This window comes from Pagrus pagrus, assembly GCF_965226575.1.
Source record: "Pagrus pagrus genome assembly, chromosome: 4".
In the NCBI taxonomy this organism is placed as follows: Eukaryota; Metazoa; Chordata; class Actinopteri; order Spariformes; family Sparidae; genus Pagrus; species Pagrus pagrus.
Window position 1 is genome coordinate 12,747,640 of NC_140188.1, and position 19,734 is coordinate 12,767,373.

The 19,734-nt window shown below is 42.4% G+C and overlaps 1 protein-coding gene across 1 annotated transcript; it reads left to right on the forward strand.

Annotated features, from left to right (window-relative positions):
- The first annotated feature begins 6,444 nt into the window (after positions 1 to 6,444).
- Positions 6,445 to 18,539, forward strand: LOC311256025 (putative G-protein coupled receptor 149). The gene is made up of 5 exons (XM_084350773.1): positions 6,445 to 7,706; positions 10,093 to 10,273; positions 10,361 to 10,851; positions 15,265 to 15,408; positions 16,051 to 18,539. The coding sequence occupies exons 1-5, from the start codon at positions 6,723 to 6,725 to the stop codon at positions 16,561 to 16,563; spliced, it is 2,313 nt and encodes a 770-aa protein (XP_084206899.1). The 5' UTR covers positions 6,445 to 6,722; the 3' UTR covers positions 16,564 to 18,539.
- Positions 18,540 to 19,734: the final 1,195 nt, after the last annotated feature.

The following is a 19,734-nucleotide window of genomic DNA, read 5'->3' on the forward strand; positions in this document are numbered from 1 at the left end:
GCACGTAATGCTTTTAATTAAATTCCTTCAAGGTCTTCACGACATATGTAAACTGATTCTGAACATAAATGGATGTGAACTTGACTGGTTGGTGGAGGCGTATCTGCAAGGTGGCAATTCTAGTTTATTGTATACATTGAATACATCGGGAAATAATGGAAATATGCTCAAAGGTAGGGCCTTCAAACACACTGCCTCATGTAATATACATGACAGCGTTCGATGTCCACAAAGATGTGTGCTTAGTCACACATGAACACACACACTTACACAGACATCATCAGTTGCTAACCCTGCAGGTGCCTGAACCCAGGTGCACATTTCTGGAAGCACACGCCTGTGCACATAATTTTTCATGCCAAATGCCCGGCCAAAGGATTTAGAATTTTATGCTCTGAATTTGATTTATGTATTCAGAATTTGGGTGTGTGTCTATGTAACTAAATGTTGTCTTTTATGTCTGAATTTTAGAAATTTAAATATGTTTTGACTTTTGAAATTCAGATGCTGTAACATGAGGGTGTCCTGGTGGTTCAGGTGGTTAAGATGCATGCCTGACTACCCCAGATCTGTCTTGTCTACTTGCATTTACTGCCTTTTTCTCGACTGTCTCTATCAAAAAAAGGCAAAAAATACCATTATAATAATGTTTTTAAAAGATATTTCCTTTCAATCCAGTTTAATTTATGGTAAAAAAAAAAATCAAACACAAGTTCAGAATCAAGGTCAAATTAGAAAAAAAAACATAGCTTTATTTGTGCCACATTTTTACTTTAATAAAATTCTTGCTGTGTATTTAGTGGGAGATCTTTAATGACTGAGAGTGTCTTTAAGAAATAAGGTTATTGACAGACTGTAAGAATTTGCTCTAAACCTAATGTTTTATTCTTAAAGGTGCAATACGTAGTCATTATGTAGAAAGATCTTTATTGACTGATTTTTTATGCCTAAACAAACTAAAAAAACAAACAATTTGTTTTCACGACTGAATAATCTGAATAAACAATAATTCAAGAGACCAAATATGCAATGCAATATGCAATACAGTACATGTCCCTGAAAGAGTATAGCAAGTTGAAGCTGCATTAATCAGCGTTTGGCCACAAGAGGGCAGAAAACATCTCAACAGGCACCATATCCATGGCTTATAGACTGAAGTTGTTAAGTTGTTAAGGCTGATGCATTTTCAAACAGCTGCTCACTTTCACATCCTCAGAGGCACATACGCATTCATCATCAGTTCAATATCCATTCTCCTTTTTTAACTCCGTTATGGTCTCCACCACCAAAGAAAGCACACCTTGCTCTTGACAGTCAACCATAATCCAGCAGTGTTTGGTTCTGATCTGGTAATGTGCAGATTTATCAGAGCTTTAGATGAAAGCAAAAGATTGATGAGACTCGACCATTGTGAGTTTGATTTTCTGTGATTTCAGGAATACAAGAGACACTTTTCTCGCAAAGAGATATTTGATTCCATGTTACATTTTAGCACCGTGCCCTTTTCCTCACAACTACATCCATTATTTTTCTGTTCTCCAAGTCAATCTAATTGTAAAAACAGCAATTAAACACCCCGAAAATGTGTTGTTTATATTTTCACTGCACCTCAGCAGAGAGTTGAGAGCTGAGTCATTATGAATTCATGGCACTAACTGTTCCTCCACCTTTCCTCATTCAGTTTTACGTCTCTCTTTTATGCAAATATAATCTTCCATTCTGTTTTCTGTCTCTGAATCTCTGTGTCAAGTGCTGCTTCATTAATATTTGATGTGGCTTAGGATAATGATGCACTTAGACTTTGTGGGTACATACTGTGTGTGTTTTTGTGAGTGTGTGCGTGCAGCAGGTGTGGGTGGATTAGTGTTTGATGGGATGTGGAGTGGGGGGGCTACTCCAGCAGTTCTACAATTTAAAGTTACAAAGTGTTGCTGTGCTGGATTTAGCAAGCACCACCAGAGGTCAGTAAGCAACAGAGTAATGGCAGTGTGTTTAACATGTATTCAGATATACAGTAGGAGTATATGTACAACACAGTACAATATTAATGTACGTACACAGCATATTACAGTCATCTATCATTGATTAGCTGCTTCCATTTCATGGTCCAGATGAACCGCAGCAGAGACTCAATGAGGTTTTACTTTGTAGCATTATCCCTGTGGTTTCATTTTCATTTCCAAGCCAATATTACAGATGAATGATTTATTAGACGATGGCTGTTGTTCTCAAATCAAACTCTCGCTTCATTAGCGTGAATGTAATTTCGTTTGGCTTTGCTAGAGTCCATTAAATGCTTATTGAACTAGGAAAAGCAATGAAAGTAGATACTGTAATGAAAATGTCAGGTTTCAGCAAACACCTTTTAATACAAGAACACTATCAGTCATCATAACAGGCCTCGTCTCGCAGATTTAATGTTCCATAACTTTCTTCAAAGGAACCCACAATCTGAAAGTAATGGAAAATTATGTTTTCCAAATGGGTTTGCATCGGTAGAGCGTCATGAATCAGCAAGCAGGAACATCTGGATGTGTGTCAGTCTGCAGACAGGGGAAAAAAATCTAATTTTACTAATTTTCCAAAAGGGATCTTCCAACAGTGCTGAGGTTCAACCCAGAACCATTTGCTTCTGAAGTACTTTTTTTTTTTAATAAAAAAAAAAAGGGTTCTTTGTAAGAATGAGGGTTACATTTAGAAGCATTTCCATTTTAACACAGCCTCTCTTGTTGGCTTCCTATCCATCATTTCTCAAATATTTTTCAATGAATGTTTGACTTCTTAAAAAGTGTGTGAATGTTTTGACAATTCAAACATTGGGTTCTACAAGAAACCCTTGGAATATAAAGGGGCACTCAGTGAAACCACCTCGGTGGGTTCTTGTTAGGGCTCTTAGAAGGTGAAGTGGTTCTTCATAGAACCCCCACATAGAATAGAATAGAATATGCCTGTATTGTCACTATACACATGTACAATGAAATTGTAGAGTTACAGAGTTGTAGAGTTCTGGGTGGAAACATTAAGCAACAGTAACCCCCTCAGAAGGTTCTCAGGAGAGAAACCTAAAATGGCTACAGGTAGAGCCTTTATAAAGTTTCTACTAAGAACCAAAAAAAGAACCCTACATGGTTCTAGTTAGATCTTTTAATTCTAAGAGTGTAGAAGAATGTGGATATTACAGCTAGAACATCAAGTGTTTTGCTGCAGTGCTTCTGTTTGTGATTCTGCTGTTGGCATGTGATTAATGTCTGGAAATATAGCTATGGCTAACTATAGCAGCTACAGCCAATATGTCTTAAAGGAAAAGTTCACCCAAAAATGAAAATTTAGTCATTATCTCCTCACACTCATGCCGACGGAATATCAGATTGAGTTTTATACTCCACAAAACATTTCTGGAGCTTCACAGCAAAACCGTGTTGCAGCATTCTCCTAAACAACTGCAGCTGATGGGGACTTGTTTTAAAATGTTAAAAAAACAACCAGAGAAACCCCATAAAATGGTTCCTTACAGCTCGTCTGGCATAATCCAAGTCTCCAAACGCTCATAGATCCCACACTGATTTAAAAAAGACATTATTTACACCCTTGACGCGTTGTCAAGGTGTCAATTTTTCATCTTCTGTCAGTGATTTTATGTCTCTTCCTTTTCCATCTCTTCATCTAACCACCTTGATATAAAATTTATCTTCAGTCTTTCCACCATGAATAGATGATGCGATGTGTTTTGACAGAAGGTTCATATTTTACTAACAGTTTCATTACACATGCTCTAAACCTCACCAATGCACTCATCTATGAAAACCTTCACAGGGCTGCAGCCTCACCTTGTGCCTCTTCGCATGCACACACGAACAAACTATTGCATGCAGTACGCACAAACATACACACAAAGTAGGTCACCTTGATGTGTGACGCTGAGCTCAGCTGGTGTATCTATTGTGTGTGTGTGTGTGTGCACCTCTGTGTATTGTGCTCTGTCCTCTCATGTTCCTCTCTGTGTCCTCATGGCCCCAGAGAGAGTCTAGTCATTAGACTGGCTGTAAGTCACTTAGCTCCAAACTCTAATTCAATTGCTCGACCTGAAGTCAGATGCACTTACAGTCATGTTTTGCATGCACATCGATACATGTTGCACATGGCTTAACGGCTGAGCATCCACAGATACGGTATGGTGATGGCCTTTGATTGAGAACATGAAGGGTGGAGGCTTTAATAAATAAGCAGGGGCTGTCACCATGCAGAACCATGTGTGCATTTGCATAAAGGGCACAAGTCCAAAAATCTATCACCAGTGATAAACAGAGCTCCGCACTTGCAGTACTATTTCTATCTATGGACCACCGTGAGGATGAATGAACACCCATGAACCGTCTGAACAAACTGAAGAGTCCTTCAGCCTAAAAATCCTTGCACACCAGTGGGAAGGACGAGACAAGGCCAGCTCCACACCAGCGTGTCGGCTTTACACACAGATAAATGACATGGACACACACACACAGACTCAAAGTCATACTGTTTAATTGGGGTTTTAGTCTAGTTGGTTACATCTGCAAAAACCAACTTGCTGTTTTAATTAAGACTTAATCATTCATTAAACGATCATTAAAAACGCCTCCGGTGACAAACAGCAAGGATGTGTTTTCCTGGAACACAGTGTCTATTGGGATGATTCAAACAAGGACAACTTCCTTTAAAGTACATCGTTGCCTTGAATGTGCCCTTTGCCCTCTTGCCTCGTGAGGGCTGCTCCTGTCTGATTGTATTACAGACAGGGGTGGAGTTGACTAATTACATCTACTTAAATTACTGTTATTAAATCATGTTTCTCATTTTCAGTATTTTTTCAAGGCTCCAATTTTACTCATACTTATGTATGCATTACACCATGCAACCTACTCATCTACTTTAAAATCATAATTTGAATTAAACCTTTCATCTGCATTTTTGTAGCCAATAAGTCTATCTGATCACAAACAGGCCAATGAAAAACTGTATTCCCCCTCTGTCTGAAATGCTCTGCTTTAGCGCCTGTCCCCCCCCCCCCCCCGAATACCCAGTCTGCTCTGATTGGTCAGCTAACACATGCCTGACCCAACAACGCTAATAACAACAGAGCAACTGTGCTGAATCAATTCTTACGGGCCAAATGTAGCGCGTGTGACTCTGTGACATCACTATGTCACAGAATTAAAGGCGGGACTACTGATGATGCGTTTCAGGAGCCGTGTTTCCTGTGGGAGAGAGGAGCTTCTGTTGGTGCTGACTTGACTCTTGATATGTGAGGGTTCAAAATTAGAATAAATTATCAACAAAATTGGAAGAAATCAGAGTTTTGACATTATGAAGTCTATGTATATATTGTTTTGCAGAGATAGCTACTGAGGTTAGCATGCTAGCCAGCTAGTTCCAATCCCGTCCCAGCCCAAAGCTCCTGTGCTAGTGGTGTAAACACTAACCCTGGTCCCCGAGCTCCCAGTCTGGACAACTAGCTGCATGACTAATTGAGCTAAGTTAGCAACAGTTAGCTGTTACCCTGGTGATATCCTGCCCCCTTTTGGTTTAACTATGAATTCAACAGGTGGTCAATTCCTACATATTGCATCTTTAACATATACCAGAATATATTAAACACTGAGGGAAAGGAAAAATATGAAAAAGTATCCTTTTAAAATCAACGGCTAAAAAGTAACTAATACTCTGAGTAGTGTTTGAGAAGATACTTTATACTTTTACTTAAGTATTATTTCAATACCAGAAGTTACTTGTAATTGAGTAATATTTCAGTAATGTACTGTAACTGTACTCATACTTGAGGACAGACGTTAAGTACTCTTTCCACCACTTTGACAGCACACAGGACTAAATACAAAAAGAGGTCCACACAATTACAGCAAACTGGCCTCACTTTGGTCACAATGTACCACTCAAATCATTATTTAATTTACATTTCCCTTAAATTTCCTGACTCCATTAGGCCGGAAAGGTTTCAAAGGGGAGCATCGAAAACGTGTCTGCTGAAATTGTCTGGCAAACACACAGTGTCTGTGTTGATGGTAATTTTGGTTCCCAAATGGGATTAACCTCAAAGTAAGGGGACTAGACTCAAACACAAATCTGCATCTGGATCTTTAAAAACAAGCTTTTTTCCCACCCTCATTTGTATTCAGTTGTGGTCAAATGTCCCTCACTCATAAGGATAGAGGGAGACAGATGTGGGGTGGGGCTGGGGTGGTGTTAGTATTTGGTGTGACCTGAGGAAAAGGGTCGAGCCGAGCCACATATGAATGATAAGCCTGCTGCGTCGGACCAGGCTGCGTTTGGCCCAACCCCAGATGATACCGTGAGAGGAAACGGTGATGACGACAGCGCGTAAATCGGCAGCTGGAGCCAGGAGGTGCCCCGGCTGCGCGGTTTGAGCGGTGAACACAAGCGCCTGCGAGCACGGCACCGGGAGGCTCCACATCCAAGGCACTGGGAGGCTTTGGTTACGCGTGCGTTCCCGTTTGGATCGGAGGAGGATGCTGCCTTGTCTCTCCCTCATCATCAACACAGTCTGAGATTTTCTTGTTTGCTTTTTTGTTGTTGTTGTTTTTGTTTGTTTGGTTTTTTTTGGAGATGCTGCGTTATGTCGTGCCTGCGCGCTAAACTTTACAGCCTAATGAATCCGATTTGACCAATTAAAAGTGCCAAAAAGAGACGGAGAAGTTAATCCACTGAAAATGTCCACCACGCACCTCAGCTCTCCGGCGCCCAACCAGAGCTACCTTCCCACGTCCACCTACGAGAAGAAGACAGACCCGGCGGGGGTGGAGAGGCAAATCCGCCTGCTGCTTTTCGGCTTGTGCGTAACCATCGCCGCTGCCACCCTCGTCGGAGGGGTGTACTCGCTGCTCTCTCTCCTCCGGATGAGGAGAAAAACCTCCCTGTGTCTCATCGTGGCTTCCATGTCGGTGGACGACCTGCTCAGTGTGGTGCCCCTCTCCTTGTTCATGCTCCTCCAGTGGGAGACGAATGGAGATGGAGGTGGAGGTGAAGGCGCGGGCAGCCTGTGCACTTTATCAGGACTTCTGTACGTGTTCCAGGGCGTCTCCAGCAATATGAAGGCTTGCCTGATAGCAGCCTACACTTTTTATGTCACTAAGAGGTTTGGAGTGCTCCAGTCTGTCCGCCGGCCCCTCAGGGTGATGTGGGCCATCGCCGGTGTGTGGGCGTTCAGCCTGGCCGTCAGCGCGTTGCCTCTGTGCGGATGGGGCAGCTTTACGCCGGCTTCTCTCGGGTGTTTCCCAGAGAGCGACAGCTTTTACATCCTGCTGCTCTTCATTTTATACTCCCTGTGTTTCTGCGGCTTGTTATTCTTCTTCATCCCCCTCACCTACCAGCTGCTGTGCTCCAGAGAGCCCCAGAGGACCTTACTGTACCCCAGCTATCTGGAGATGGCGAGAGGGCTGAGTGGGTCCGCTCCCCTCTGTGATCTCCAGTCCTTCTCCCGGGACAGCCTGAACAAAAGTTTGGGTGCCTACAACGAGCTGAGCCCGAGTTCATGCGGGACTGGGCTCAGGGACAAAGAGGGCAGCTGTGTGTCCCCGGTGTCCGTCAACGGGCAGAGGACAGCCGCTGTGGAGGACACACCGGTGGTGTTCGCACAGAAGCGCTTCTCCCTGATCCTGGCAGTGGTCCGAGTGATTTTATGGATGCCACTGATGGTAAGTAGTGTAATAAAAATCCAATTCTACAGCACTTGGAGCCAAAAGACACAGCATGATAACTTTCAGAACCCTCCCCCCTGCCAAACCACTTAATCTAATAGGCTTGAAATGATTTCATTGTCAGTGGACATCTACCAGTTATCTTTATTTCCAGCTTGTTTGCAGAGCTTTTAAAGGGGCTCTGTGGAACTTCTGTTTGATACTGGAAGCCAGTCATACATAATGTTAGTGGACTCCATTTCTAAACAAACCTCAGCCACTGTTGCTCTCTGTAAGCAGAGAGAGCCACTGTGCATCTTTGGGAAATCCAACCCGAGTCCTTCACAGGGAAATCCACCACCCTGCAGCTTTAAACAGCTTAAACAAATAATCAACAGGCTTGTAAAGGGGAATGAGAAATGGGGAAGGTCTCCTTTTTCTCTTCACCTTACTATCCGCTCACATATGGCCAATACAGTGATTAGTTGATGTTACATTGCATTACATTAATGTAAGTTTTAGTCACTAGACTCTTATTTTGGACATTGCAATATCAGTATCTACTGCGACCTTGCACAATCCAGGTCAAACTTTTTGCACAACTGGATAAATCTGGACACCTACTTTAAAATCGGTCGCACTCTATTTATATTTTTTATATTTGTATTATGTCTTTTCAGTTTTTTTCAGTATGTGTAAACTTACGTGGCAATAAAAGCAAATCTGATTCTGATTCTAACATAGAGCCCCTTTCATGTTGGATTTGTTTTATTGTTAATGTTATTAAGTTGGAATGATCCCACGTTTCCAGGAAATTCTAACAAAAGAAACTATCTCATTATATTGGAGCAACTTCTCAGCTCTTTCAAGAGAAATAAGATTAAAGATTAAGATTAAGTCACCCGAGTTTTGTTCTGCTGTGTTGGTGATTTGAGTGTTTAATGTGAAAGATAAGCAGAACGAGGCAGTTTCTGGTCAACCAACTATAGAGAATCATGAAGGAGAAAGTGCTCAACAGCCAACTAGAAACTCTGGGCCTGAAATGTAGCAAACATTTTAAAGGTGCATTATGTTGTTGTTTTTTTCATTGACTGTTTTTTTTATGCGTTAACAAACTAAATAAACAAACTCTCTTTGTTTTCATGACTGAATAAACTCAATAAACAAACTGACCTTAAAAGACAACACAATCTCAAACTGTTTTACTTTGTTTATATCTGGCTGACCCTGCCACCTTTCTAGAGTCAAACAGTGTTCTGGGGACCTTATTTTCCTCTGAGAACAGCTTGTTTTTTCAGTTATGGAGAAAAATAAATAGTTCTGTGTTTATATTATTACCTCATTAATATTGTAGATATTTAAATATTTAATATTTAAAGTTCAAATTTCCTCTGCCAAAACTACGTATTGCCCCTTTAATGCCACAAACCCCCAGTCCTGAGCTGTAAGAGTTTATTACGTGGCAACAGTAACAGGTTGTGGGCTCTTAAGTCGGAATAGAAGTGGATGATTCTCTAAAAATACTTTCCTGTGATGAAGAAAAAGACAAACTAGTCTTCCTTTTTTTGCTGGAGGCACAATAAAAAACCCTGAATGTCCTCTGAGGCAGGCTTAGAAAACACTATTTTCCAGGCTGTATTCAATTCACAAATAATCTGTTATCTGTCAAGGTTCAAAACCATTTAGACATTGAGTCTCATTAAATTGGTTTAACAGGGATATTTTAAAAACAAGCAGCCAGTGTCCTGTTAAATTAACGTTCCCCGAAGGCCTCGGGAACAGAAGTTGGTGGGTTTAAGTCGCCACTTAAAGGGCACCATTCACGAGGTTGAATACTGTACATGATTGCCACATGAGCGGGTGCTGCTGCTGTTGCAACATTTGTTCTTGCTCAAAGAAAAGAAAAATGAATAATAGGTGATAAATGCTGTGCAGCCAGCTGACAATGATAGGCAAACAGAGCTGGCATTCCAAACTGAGCAGAAGCACTGGATATGATTAAAAGAGAAAATGTCAAAATTCAAGAACAAAAACATTTTCTAGGTAGCCGCTGAGGTCAATATCAGCACAGTGCTGAACCTGTTGCTGGGCCACAGTGTCTGAGTCATGAAAGCACGCTTTCATTTTTCTAATAAGCAATAGAAAATTATGCATTTATTTTCAATTCAGCACACCCATACATAATACAATGGTGCGACTGTCTCATCATGTTGCATTGTGGCTCAAACAGCAGTGACGTATTTGAAGAAAATAAAAGAAATGAAAAGCAAAAAAAAAAGCCCAGTATGGGTGAGAGATCTTTGTAATTTCTTTCCATTCATGTGTGTCCCTGCCCCCACTTCCTCATGCATACTAAATCACTGACTCCACAGTGAATTAATTTCCCCTTCCCCTTCATTCACAGACTTTGGTACTGGTGCGCCACGCTCTCAATGCACGCAGCTCGTCCCTGGAGACTCTGAGCTTCTTCCTCACTCTGCTCGCCCCTGCGGTCACGCCGTTGTTCGTGCTGTCTGAGCGCTGGATCCACATGCCATGTGGCTGCTTCATTAACTGCAAACGGGATCCAGCACAGGAAGCCTCAGGTATACATAACAAACCCCTGAATGAGTTGCCTTTGTTTGTTTGCTGGCAAGCTGTTGCACTCAAGTTATTCTTTTTGTTTCCCACAGTGATGAAAAGAAGATTTGAGTTCAACCTTTCCTTCCAACAAGGCTATGGAGTGTACAAGCTGTCACATGCCACCATGTCTCACAGCAATCCACACCTTGACAAGCCGGCCTATCACAGCCTCTTTAACTGTGACTTCCCCAACGCCCGCCTTGATGCACTAGAAAGTGGCGGGCTCTCCACCCTGGGCCCTGATTTTGATTTCAGCACCACCTGCCCTGTGGACAGCTCCTCTCACGCAGACCTTCTGTTGGAGGCTGTCGCCGGCGGAGGAGAGGGGCTGGCTGAGTGTCCTTCACTCCCTCACGAGAACAACGGAGATGATGGGGACTTCCGCTGTGTCACTTCGCTGCCCTCTCAGGATCACAATCTCACGGACGCGTCGTCTGTGTTCGAGGGCACGGAGAGGAGGCTGTCGCACGAGGAGTGTCGGAAAATCGAGCTGACAGACTGGGAGTGGTGCAGGAGTAAATCAGAGAGGACACCCAGACAGGTACGACAGAGTAGGCGCTTTATTGTCATCAAATTAAGTCGCTCGTGTCCGTCACTGTGTGGTTTATGGCTGGCGTTAATTGATTTTCCACAATCTCACTCTCTTTCTTCCCTAAACTAGTCAAACACCTGCTGCACTTGCATGCAACATATGGCGATGTATTCTAGAGACAATCACTTAGCAGTGTTTGGTGTCTCGGGACCATAAAATGGATGGATTTTCAATCTCCCTTTCGGTGTTTACATTGTGTTCAAAAGGAAATTAACTGCTGTCTTATTGCAGTGCACCTGTACAGAGACACAAAGACACACAGATGGTGGATTTGAACGCGGGCTAGAGAGGAGAGTGTGCATGTTTGTGTGTTTTTTTGGCTGTCTGACTTTCTGTTTGTTGGTCCGTGTCACTGTGGGTTTTCTTTACGCATCTGCGAATATGCCTCTTTTATAATCAAGCTGACAGACTGGGAGCTGCGTGTGTGATTCGGATAAAGTGTTTAAACTCTTAGCGTCCTCTCTCTTAGCCTCTATCCTCTCCTATCTTCTCTCCCCATATCTCTATTTGTGCTGAGCCTCAATGGATTCTGATCAACAGAGCGATTGATCAAGCCACTATCAGCAGCAGAGCGTTCGAGTAACAAATGTCAGGCTGTCTTTCAGAACCAAATATTCATTCATTCGACGCTGCTCCACACACCCTTGAAAATCAGAGCAGCTCTTCAGACTCAGCTCCATTCATTGATTTAGTCTGGTGGTCTTGGGGGATTTAAAGGTAGTTTTTACGCTTTCAAGATCAGTAGTGATGAGATTTATGAAGGTTAGCGCTTCTTTAAGTGTTTTGAGCAAAGCTGGGATTTGGTGTAATATGAAAAATTAAACAGGTTTTAGATCAAGTTCAATCAGACAAATGCTGTTTTTCTATGTGTACAGTACAGTATAGCGGAGTGTTGTCTGTCTCCCAAGACCCAAAGTTGTGCTCATAAATATATTATTCGCTCAGTCGGTCAATAGTTCCTCAGTGCAGTAGATGCAAATTCAAAGAGCGCAAAGTGTAAACAATCCAGCTCAAGACAGTTTGCTTCATACACACGAACCACTATCCTCTAATCCATTTTTAATCCATTTCTTTGCATGCCTCCTGACATCCTGTGCTCTTGTAATACCAGAAGCTTAAATCTCTCTGTGTTTTGTTGGACCCAATTGAATTGTTAAACAAGGACAAAACGGTGAAGGCTTAATGGTTAATGTATCCTGGCCTTAGAGATGCCAGACACAGATGAGAGAGAAGCTTCAGCACAGCAGCCACAGGCGCTACGTTTGAAACCGACAGCACCGGAGATGTGACTTTCACAGAGAAAGCACTATGAGCTTGTTTTAAACTCGCTTAACTGTCTGAGACGTGAGCAGATGCGGAAGCGTGTGCGCGCGCACTTCGTGTCTGTCTCTGCTCTACTTATAAGTCTGAAATGTTTTGGTTTGAAAATCACCAGAGGGTGGAAAATCCATGGAGCATGCATCTACAGCTTTGCTTTGGCACTCACTTTGCATCATGTGTAAGTCTGTGATGCTCACTGCTGGCTTGTGTGTGTGTGTGTGTGTGTGTGTGTGTGTGTGTGTGTGTGTGTGTGTGTGTGTGTGTGTGTGTGTGTGTGTTTGTCTGTGTCCTACTTCTCAGTTTCTTCGTGGCAAACTCTGTATATTGTGCTCCCTTGGGTTTTAATCATTGATTGGGGTCAGTATATACAAGTATAATTACAGTATATATGTGCAGTCATGCACTTCCTATCAAATCCAGCAACTTTCTCCCTTTGCAAACTCATTCATACCAAACAACACACAAAAACCCAGCCGAAATAATTTGTGATTTATAGCATTTCCTGCTCGTGTTTTGTTCCTCGTTAGCAGGCTAGATGTCATTACCCAGCGTCTGTCCTCCTTACTGTCAGCCCCTCTGGCCTTCAGCCTCCGCAGGGAGAGGTGGAATTAGAGCTTAAAGACATCTTTACCCTCCCTGTGACTTAATACTCTCTGTTAGCAAGCACAGAGCTTGGGGGCACATTCACAAAGCCCGCTCCCAGAGGGGAAATGGAGTGCTAATGTGCATTCAGATGTGTATGGCACAGAAACACGTTAACCCCTCAGAAAACACACCCAAAACTGAAAGTAAATGTCGTTCTTATAAATAAAGCTACAAGGCGGTGAATGAGAAAAACTATTGATTTTGACTGGATAGGGAAAAAAAACACAATCAGAATCAATATGCTGCAAACATGCCTGTATCTGGAGGCATCGATAACAGATACCTGACAGCACTGTTGCTTATATGAAAATATGTAGGATATGTAAACACTTTAATTCAGTTGTTAGAATAAGTACAAAAATCTGTGACATTGCAAAGCGGTGCTTTTAACTGAATGCTAAATGTAGCGTGCTAAAATGCTCACAATGGCATTACTCAGTGTTGCAGTTGTTACTTTTACCATGTTCATTCTTTGTTTAGCCTGATAGCATGCTAACATTTGACAATTAGGGCTGAGCAGAAAAAAATGATGAGGCTAATGGGAATGTTATTAGTTACCTCCAGCAAGGAGGTCTCTTTGTTTGTTGGTTTGTAAGCAGGATTACTCAAAAACTACTGAACAGATTTTTGCAATACTTAGATGGAGGATGGGTCTCAGCCTCAAATAGACCCCATCAACTTTTTGTATGGATCTGGATAAAGGGACGGATCCAGGAATTTATTCTCACTTTAACACGAGATAGTGTGTTTGTCCGCTCTCTCCGGAAATAATGAATGCATCTTGATGACACAAAATCTGTCGTATTAAGTTGGTTGGAATCTATGATCCTAGATCTAGTGAGCTTAAAGCATGCTAAACAGCTAGCCCTAGGCCATCCTGTCTCATAAAACCCATTTGTGCTGCGACATAAGAGGCGATAGTCCATCATAGTCTTGGTCAGAGCCGCTGTAAATCACCTCTGTACTGTATTCCCTGTTATCAAACTGACCTCAGTTGGTCTCAGAGGTTGGTCCGTGGTTACCTCCCCTGCAATCTAAAGGTCCTGGTCCAGACAAGTATAGGGCCGCTGGCTTCACGGCTAACTTAGTCATGAACTCATTTGCTAACGCTAGCTAGCTACAGCCAAGTATAGCTAGCAAAGAGCAGCAGTCGTTGGTAACTGGTGATATGCTGTCCCCTATGATGACACTAGATGAAGAGGGATCACTAAAGTAACCAAGTAAGATTTGTCCTTTGGGAAACACGAATATCTGTACAAAGTTTCATGGCAGTTCATTCAAACATTGTTGAGATGTTTCCAGTTGCCATCTATAAATGGTAATGTTAAAGCAATACTGTAAAAGCAATGCACAGTGGAAATGTTGACATGGTTTCATGTCTTGCAAGTTTATATACTGGAAATCAAAATAATTTAGAGAATTGCAACACTGAACGTAACAAAAGCCAGTAAGTTGTGTGAGTATACCACACACACACACACACACACACACACACACGCACACACACACATCCATCACTGTACAGTACTTCCCACACTGATGGGTTCAGAGCATGATTTGAATTACTTGTCAGTGTGTTTTCAGCTCAACATGATGCTCTCCCTCCCTTCCTCTGCGCCTCCCTTTATTCACAGTGATGCAAAGACAATAAGAAGAAAACAGACAGTGTCAGGGAGGACAAGAGATTGACGTCCTCTATTGTTTCTATTGTGCGTCTTAGTCACAATCAGATCATTGCATCGAACTAATCTAAATAATTTAGAAGGCTTAATGAGACCTGCCACAATCTCCCCACTGTTACGCCACAGGCAGGACGCTTCTCCTTCCCCCTGCCAGCAATATGCATCTTCTACAACACGTCATGTTGACAGAGGCTCACTTTGATATACTGTGTGGTGAATTCATCTCTGAAACGATTTAAGAATATGAGGGAAAAACGTGAAACACGGGAGTCATATGAATGAGCCCAGGAATTGAAAACAGATGGCAATCTGATGTGAAACGCAGAAGAAATTTATATTCAGATCGAATTAGTTCATTAAAAAATTCTGTTGAGGGCTAAATAGCTTACAGATCACGCTTCCATCTTTTTGCTGTTAACCTGACTGGTCTGATATCTCATTTGAACAGTAGAGTGCTGTTGACAGGGCTCTTACATGTAAGCCTCATTAACTCGGGATGGAAGTGGTTGGTCAACACATTCATCTCCCTGCCTCTGACATCATGGACACAATCGAAGCTCAATTAGTTTGAACAAAGGCAGCGAGATGCAAATGGGCCTTGTAAGCTTTGAACTTCTTGTCAATAACGAGACGAGCAGCTAAGATGGATTTTGGTACCGCTTATAATGACATTCTCTTATTTGTTTCTGCTCTTTCCTTTCATTTTTCCATGCAGAGGTCATCAGGTGGTCTGTCAATCCCCCTGTGTGCCTTTCAGGGCACCGTATCTCTGCAAGCACCCACAGGGAAGACCCTCTCGCTCTCCACCTATGAAGTCAGCAGTGATGGACTCAAAATCTCCCCCAATAACGCAAAGAAGGTAAAAGCCCTCAGAGCAGTCTCCTCTTAAGTCTTTGTGGTTCAATACCTATTCATTTTAGACAAATTAACAAAGGAATTGTTTCACATTTTCAAGCTAGTGTCAGGAGACAGTAACTGTAGCTTGGCTTTAAAAAACCTGGAAGTACGAGGAAACAATTAGTCTGGCTCAAGTGTACACAAAGAACTTGTTGCTTTTACATTTCAGTCTGCATATGGATTAAAGAAGTAAGATATATAATTACCAAGATTTAGAGATGCTGGTAGGTGGATTATTTAGCTTTGAATAGATTCAAGCTGTTTCTCCCTGCTTCCAGTCTTTCTGCTGAAATAAGCTAATCTCCTCCTGGCTCTCGCTTTGTCTTTAACACACAGATATGAAAGTCATATCCATCTTCTCATTTAACTCTCAGCTAAAATACAAATAAGAGTCCCTCAAACTATTCCTTTAACATCTGTCTGCAATTGTAACAATTACTATCAAGAACAACTCTTTAAATTTCCCATTGGCTGATGCCAAAACATTAATGAAAAAAATGAAGAAGCATAATAGGTTTTTAGAAAAAAATCTAACTAATGTTGACTCACATTTTGACCCCATATTGGTGATGAATAACTGACTAAATCTCCCTCTGCTTCAAAGGTTGAAGTGTATCGCTCCAAATCAGTCGGCCACGAGCCCAGCGCAGACGACCCAGCATCAGGAGGCCAGGCCGGAGACGTGAACGTCAGCAGCGTGGGAATGGGCATGGAGATAGGAATGGGGATGGGCATAGGAGCCGGTGTGGCGGACACCAACGTCAAGATCCACCTGGAGGTTCTGGAGATCTGTGACAACGAGGAGGCCATGGACAGTGTCTCCATCATCTCCAACATCAGCCAGTCCTCGACGCACGCCCGCTCACCGTCGCTGCGCTACTCTCGAAGGGAGAACCGCTTCGTCTCCTGCGACCTGGGCGAGACGGCCTCCTACTCCCTGCTCATCCCCAGCGGAGGCAACCCGGAGGCGGAGACCATCAATATCACTATACCTGACACTGTGGAGGCTCACAGGCAGAATAGCCGGCGGCAGACGCAGGAGAGCTCGGGGTATCGTGAGGAGATACAGCTGCTCAATGAGGCCTACAGAAAGCAAGCCGGGGAGAGGGAAGAGTGACATACACAACGAGAGAGTGTCTCTCAGGAGGAGATTCAGATCACACCTCTGAGAGCAAAGGATGAAAGACAAATTTCCAAATCATTCCACATTTACTTCTTTCTGATCACCGCTCTGATACAGCTGACAGGTGACCCAAATAGAGACTTAGCTGAAGACTGATATTATAGACTTGTGTACTTCCTCGCAAGATAGCATCATGAGAGCACGTGCATCACCTGTCTGCAGAGTACATAGAGATAGATTGGTCTCTAAAGGAAGAGGGATAGCAGAGAGAGAGGAAGGGGAGAGAAACAGTATTCTAGCAGGGCATCTGTATTCCTTGCGAGACTTTCACCATATGGCAGCCTGTCATCATAAAATAGACACGGCGAGAGAGAAATTCACTTAGACGTGGAAGAGGAGGGGTCTGATATGAAGCCGCTCCTGTGATGACGTCGCCGGTGACTCAGCTGTGAGGGGAGGGGTCACCTGACCCGTGTGTCTGACTCATCCCAGTGTGTGTTGTTGTGCATTTTTCATGTGTGAGAAGTAGCCATCCCATAAGGATGAGGGTGTGAGAGTAATGACGTCAGCCAGTATTCACATGTTTTCCCTCATAAGAAAGCATATATTACTTTTGATTACAGTGTTTTCCTTTGCATACAGCTGCTACGTCCATCATGCATCACACAATTCCTACTATCAAATGAGAGAAAGAGAGCGCTGTCCGTGCTTAAAATCTCAAACAGGTGGAGAGGAGAAGGACAGAAGAGGCGAGCGATCGAGGGAGAAGTCGAGGGGATACTTATGCAGAGCAGTCTTCTGCCTCGTGCACATTCAGTGCAATTTAAAAGAGTGACAGTGTGCATATTTTACTACACAACACTATAGGCAGCATATGAATGTACATTCCAGAGCCACTTTGGGGGATCATCTTCTCTGCCTGCTCAGTTCACTGCCCGTCCAATCAGCGAGCTACCGGGGCCTCTCACCTTCTATCGAACACATGCATAAATTCAACTGGAATCAAATTTACATAGATAGTATTGTGTTTCAGTACATGGGCTGTGATCAGAAGCATCTTTATTCTCTTTCGCAGATAATATCCTTATATGCACATTTACATGTACGTGTGTGTGTATGCAATTGCAGTAACATAGTAAAAAATATGTATTTCAGAGTAACTTTAGAATATGTATTTATTTAAAGGTGCACTGTGAAGTTTGGGGGAAGAAATTCAAATCTTCATTGGCTGATTTTTTTTATGCCTAAAAAAAAAAAAAAACACTGTCTTCATTTCATGACTGAATAAACTGAATAAAAGACAACGCAGTTAGTTACTGTTTTACTTGTGTTCTGGACCTTATTTTCCTCTGAGAACAGCTTGTTTATTCAGTTATGGAGAAAATATTTCTGAGTTTGTATTATTACCTCGTTAATATTGTAAATATTACAATTCTGAGTTTTGAATTTCTTCACCAAAATGACACAGTGCCCCTTCAAGTTTGTTTCATGATGGTGTCTTTTTATATGTAAGCTGCTTGATCTCCAACATCACATAGGCACTTTGTGGACTTCGTTTGCAGGCTTTTGAATTGTCCTTCAGCGAGCCCACTTCATCAGCTGTGACATGTTCCATCCCCCCTGAAGAATGTTGTCATTAAAGATTCATACCAGAAAATTGCCTCCAACAGGATTGCGATGCATTTCTATTCCGAGTGCTCCTGGGCACAAAAATGTAAAAGAAAAATAATGTACAGGCATATGAATCATAATGAATGTAAAGTTGCAGTCAATGTCAAGCTTTTCAGCTGTTAAATGTTGCCATAGGTTTTTTTTTTTTTCAGCTGGGCACAGCTTCATCTCTGCAGCTTAACAGAGTGGAAGTGATTTGATCATCTGCTTGTTCTCACTTTCAAACGGGACTAACGTTCAGCTTCTGGTCAAGCGTTCCCTTAAACCATTGTGATCAATAAACTGTCATTTGCCTCGTTTGTGAGAAAATGGGAATTGCACATCAGCTAGACAAGTGTTTGCATGTTTGCTCATTGACATCAACCACCTGGACTGATTGGGTAACACACAAACTGCTCAAAAGGGATTCTCTGTCACAGAATAAAAGCAAATGAAGCACAATAATGAACTACTTAAAGAGACTGACCTAGATAGTTGGCAGCCATCATTGCTTGTTGTGCCCCTAGGATGACAGTAATCTGACTAATCCACAACAGCTGTATAATATACTTCTTTTTTGTTCTGGTCTTATCAGTGTTTGAGCTGACATAAAATCAGAAGTAAAGATGTTTTCTCGTGCTTCAGGGAGCAATTTGTAAGATATGGACAGAATTTTACTTTACTTTAACAACATCAAAAACTAACTTTGTCAACAAAGAGTGAAATAACAACAGTGCTGATGTCATGTCAAAGACCTCTATGCACTGTGTTGCAGAGATGTCTACTGAAGTTAGCATGCTAACCAGCTAGCCGCAGCCCATCCTGTCTCCTAGTACCACTTTGTACCGGCAAGAGGCGATCATCCAATAGCCCCCATAGTTTCAGCTGGCTAGACACTGTTTACGCCAGCTGTTACGGTAGTAAATAGACAGAATACATCCACAAAATGCCAAGAAATGCAATATTCGCTGTCAATCGCCTCTGTACTTTATCCCCTCTTCTTCAAATTGACCTCAGTCAGTCTTTAAGGCTGTGTTCAGTCCCAGTTCGGTGTCAAGCCATTTCACTCAAGTCACATTTTGTTGAGCTGGACATCATCGCCTGTGAGAACTCTATGAGCTAATTATCTAACAGTAGCCAGCTACAACCAAAGATTGTGAGCAAAGAGCAGCAGTTGTCAGTTACTCTGGTGATGTCACTACCTTCAAATTCTGGCCATATTTCACAAATTATACCACCAGCAAATTATTTGATCTTTGCGCATATGCAGTAAATATATATATGCCTGTCGATGTTGTCTGCTGTGGAGGGCGAATGAAGGCAGAGAGATCCCCGAGTGCAGGAGAAAATGGTTTAAAGGGCAGCAAAAACTAAAAGTAGCTATTCCTACTGTTTTATCTTCTTGCTCTGGTCCAAGGACTTTCACCTCCCACTCGCAAACTCTGATTATGCTGAAGCAATAATGTGCAGGTGGGCCTGCATCACGATGCAGCATCAGTGGCACCGCTTGAGACC

What these genes read in the sequence shown, in the direction of transcription:
- LOC311256025 (XM_084350773.1), top strand. Translation starts at nt 6,723, where the DNA reads ATGTCCACCACGCACCTCAGCTCTCCGGCGCCCAACCAGAGCTACCTT. An exon ending in CAGAGAGGACACCCAGACAG is followed by an intron (nt 10,852 to 15,264) that starts GTACGACAGAGT and finishes TTTTCCATGCAG; the next exon opens with AGGTCATCAGGTGGTCTGTC. An exon ending in CCCCCAATAACGCAAAGAAG is followed by an intron (nt 15,409 to 16,050) that starts GTAAAAGCCCTC and finishes TCTGCTTCAAAG; the next exon opens with GTTGAAGTGTATCGCTCCAA.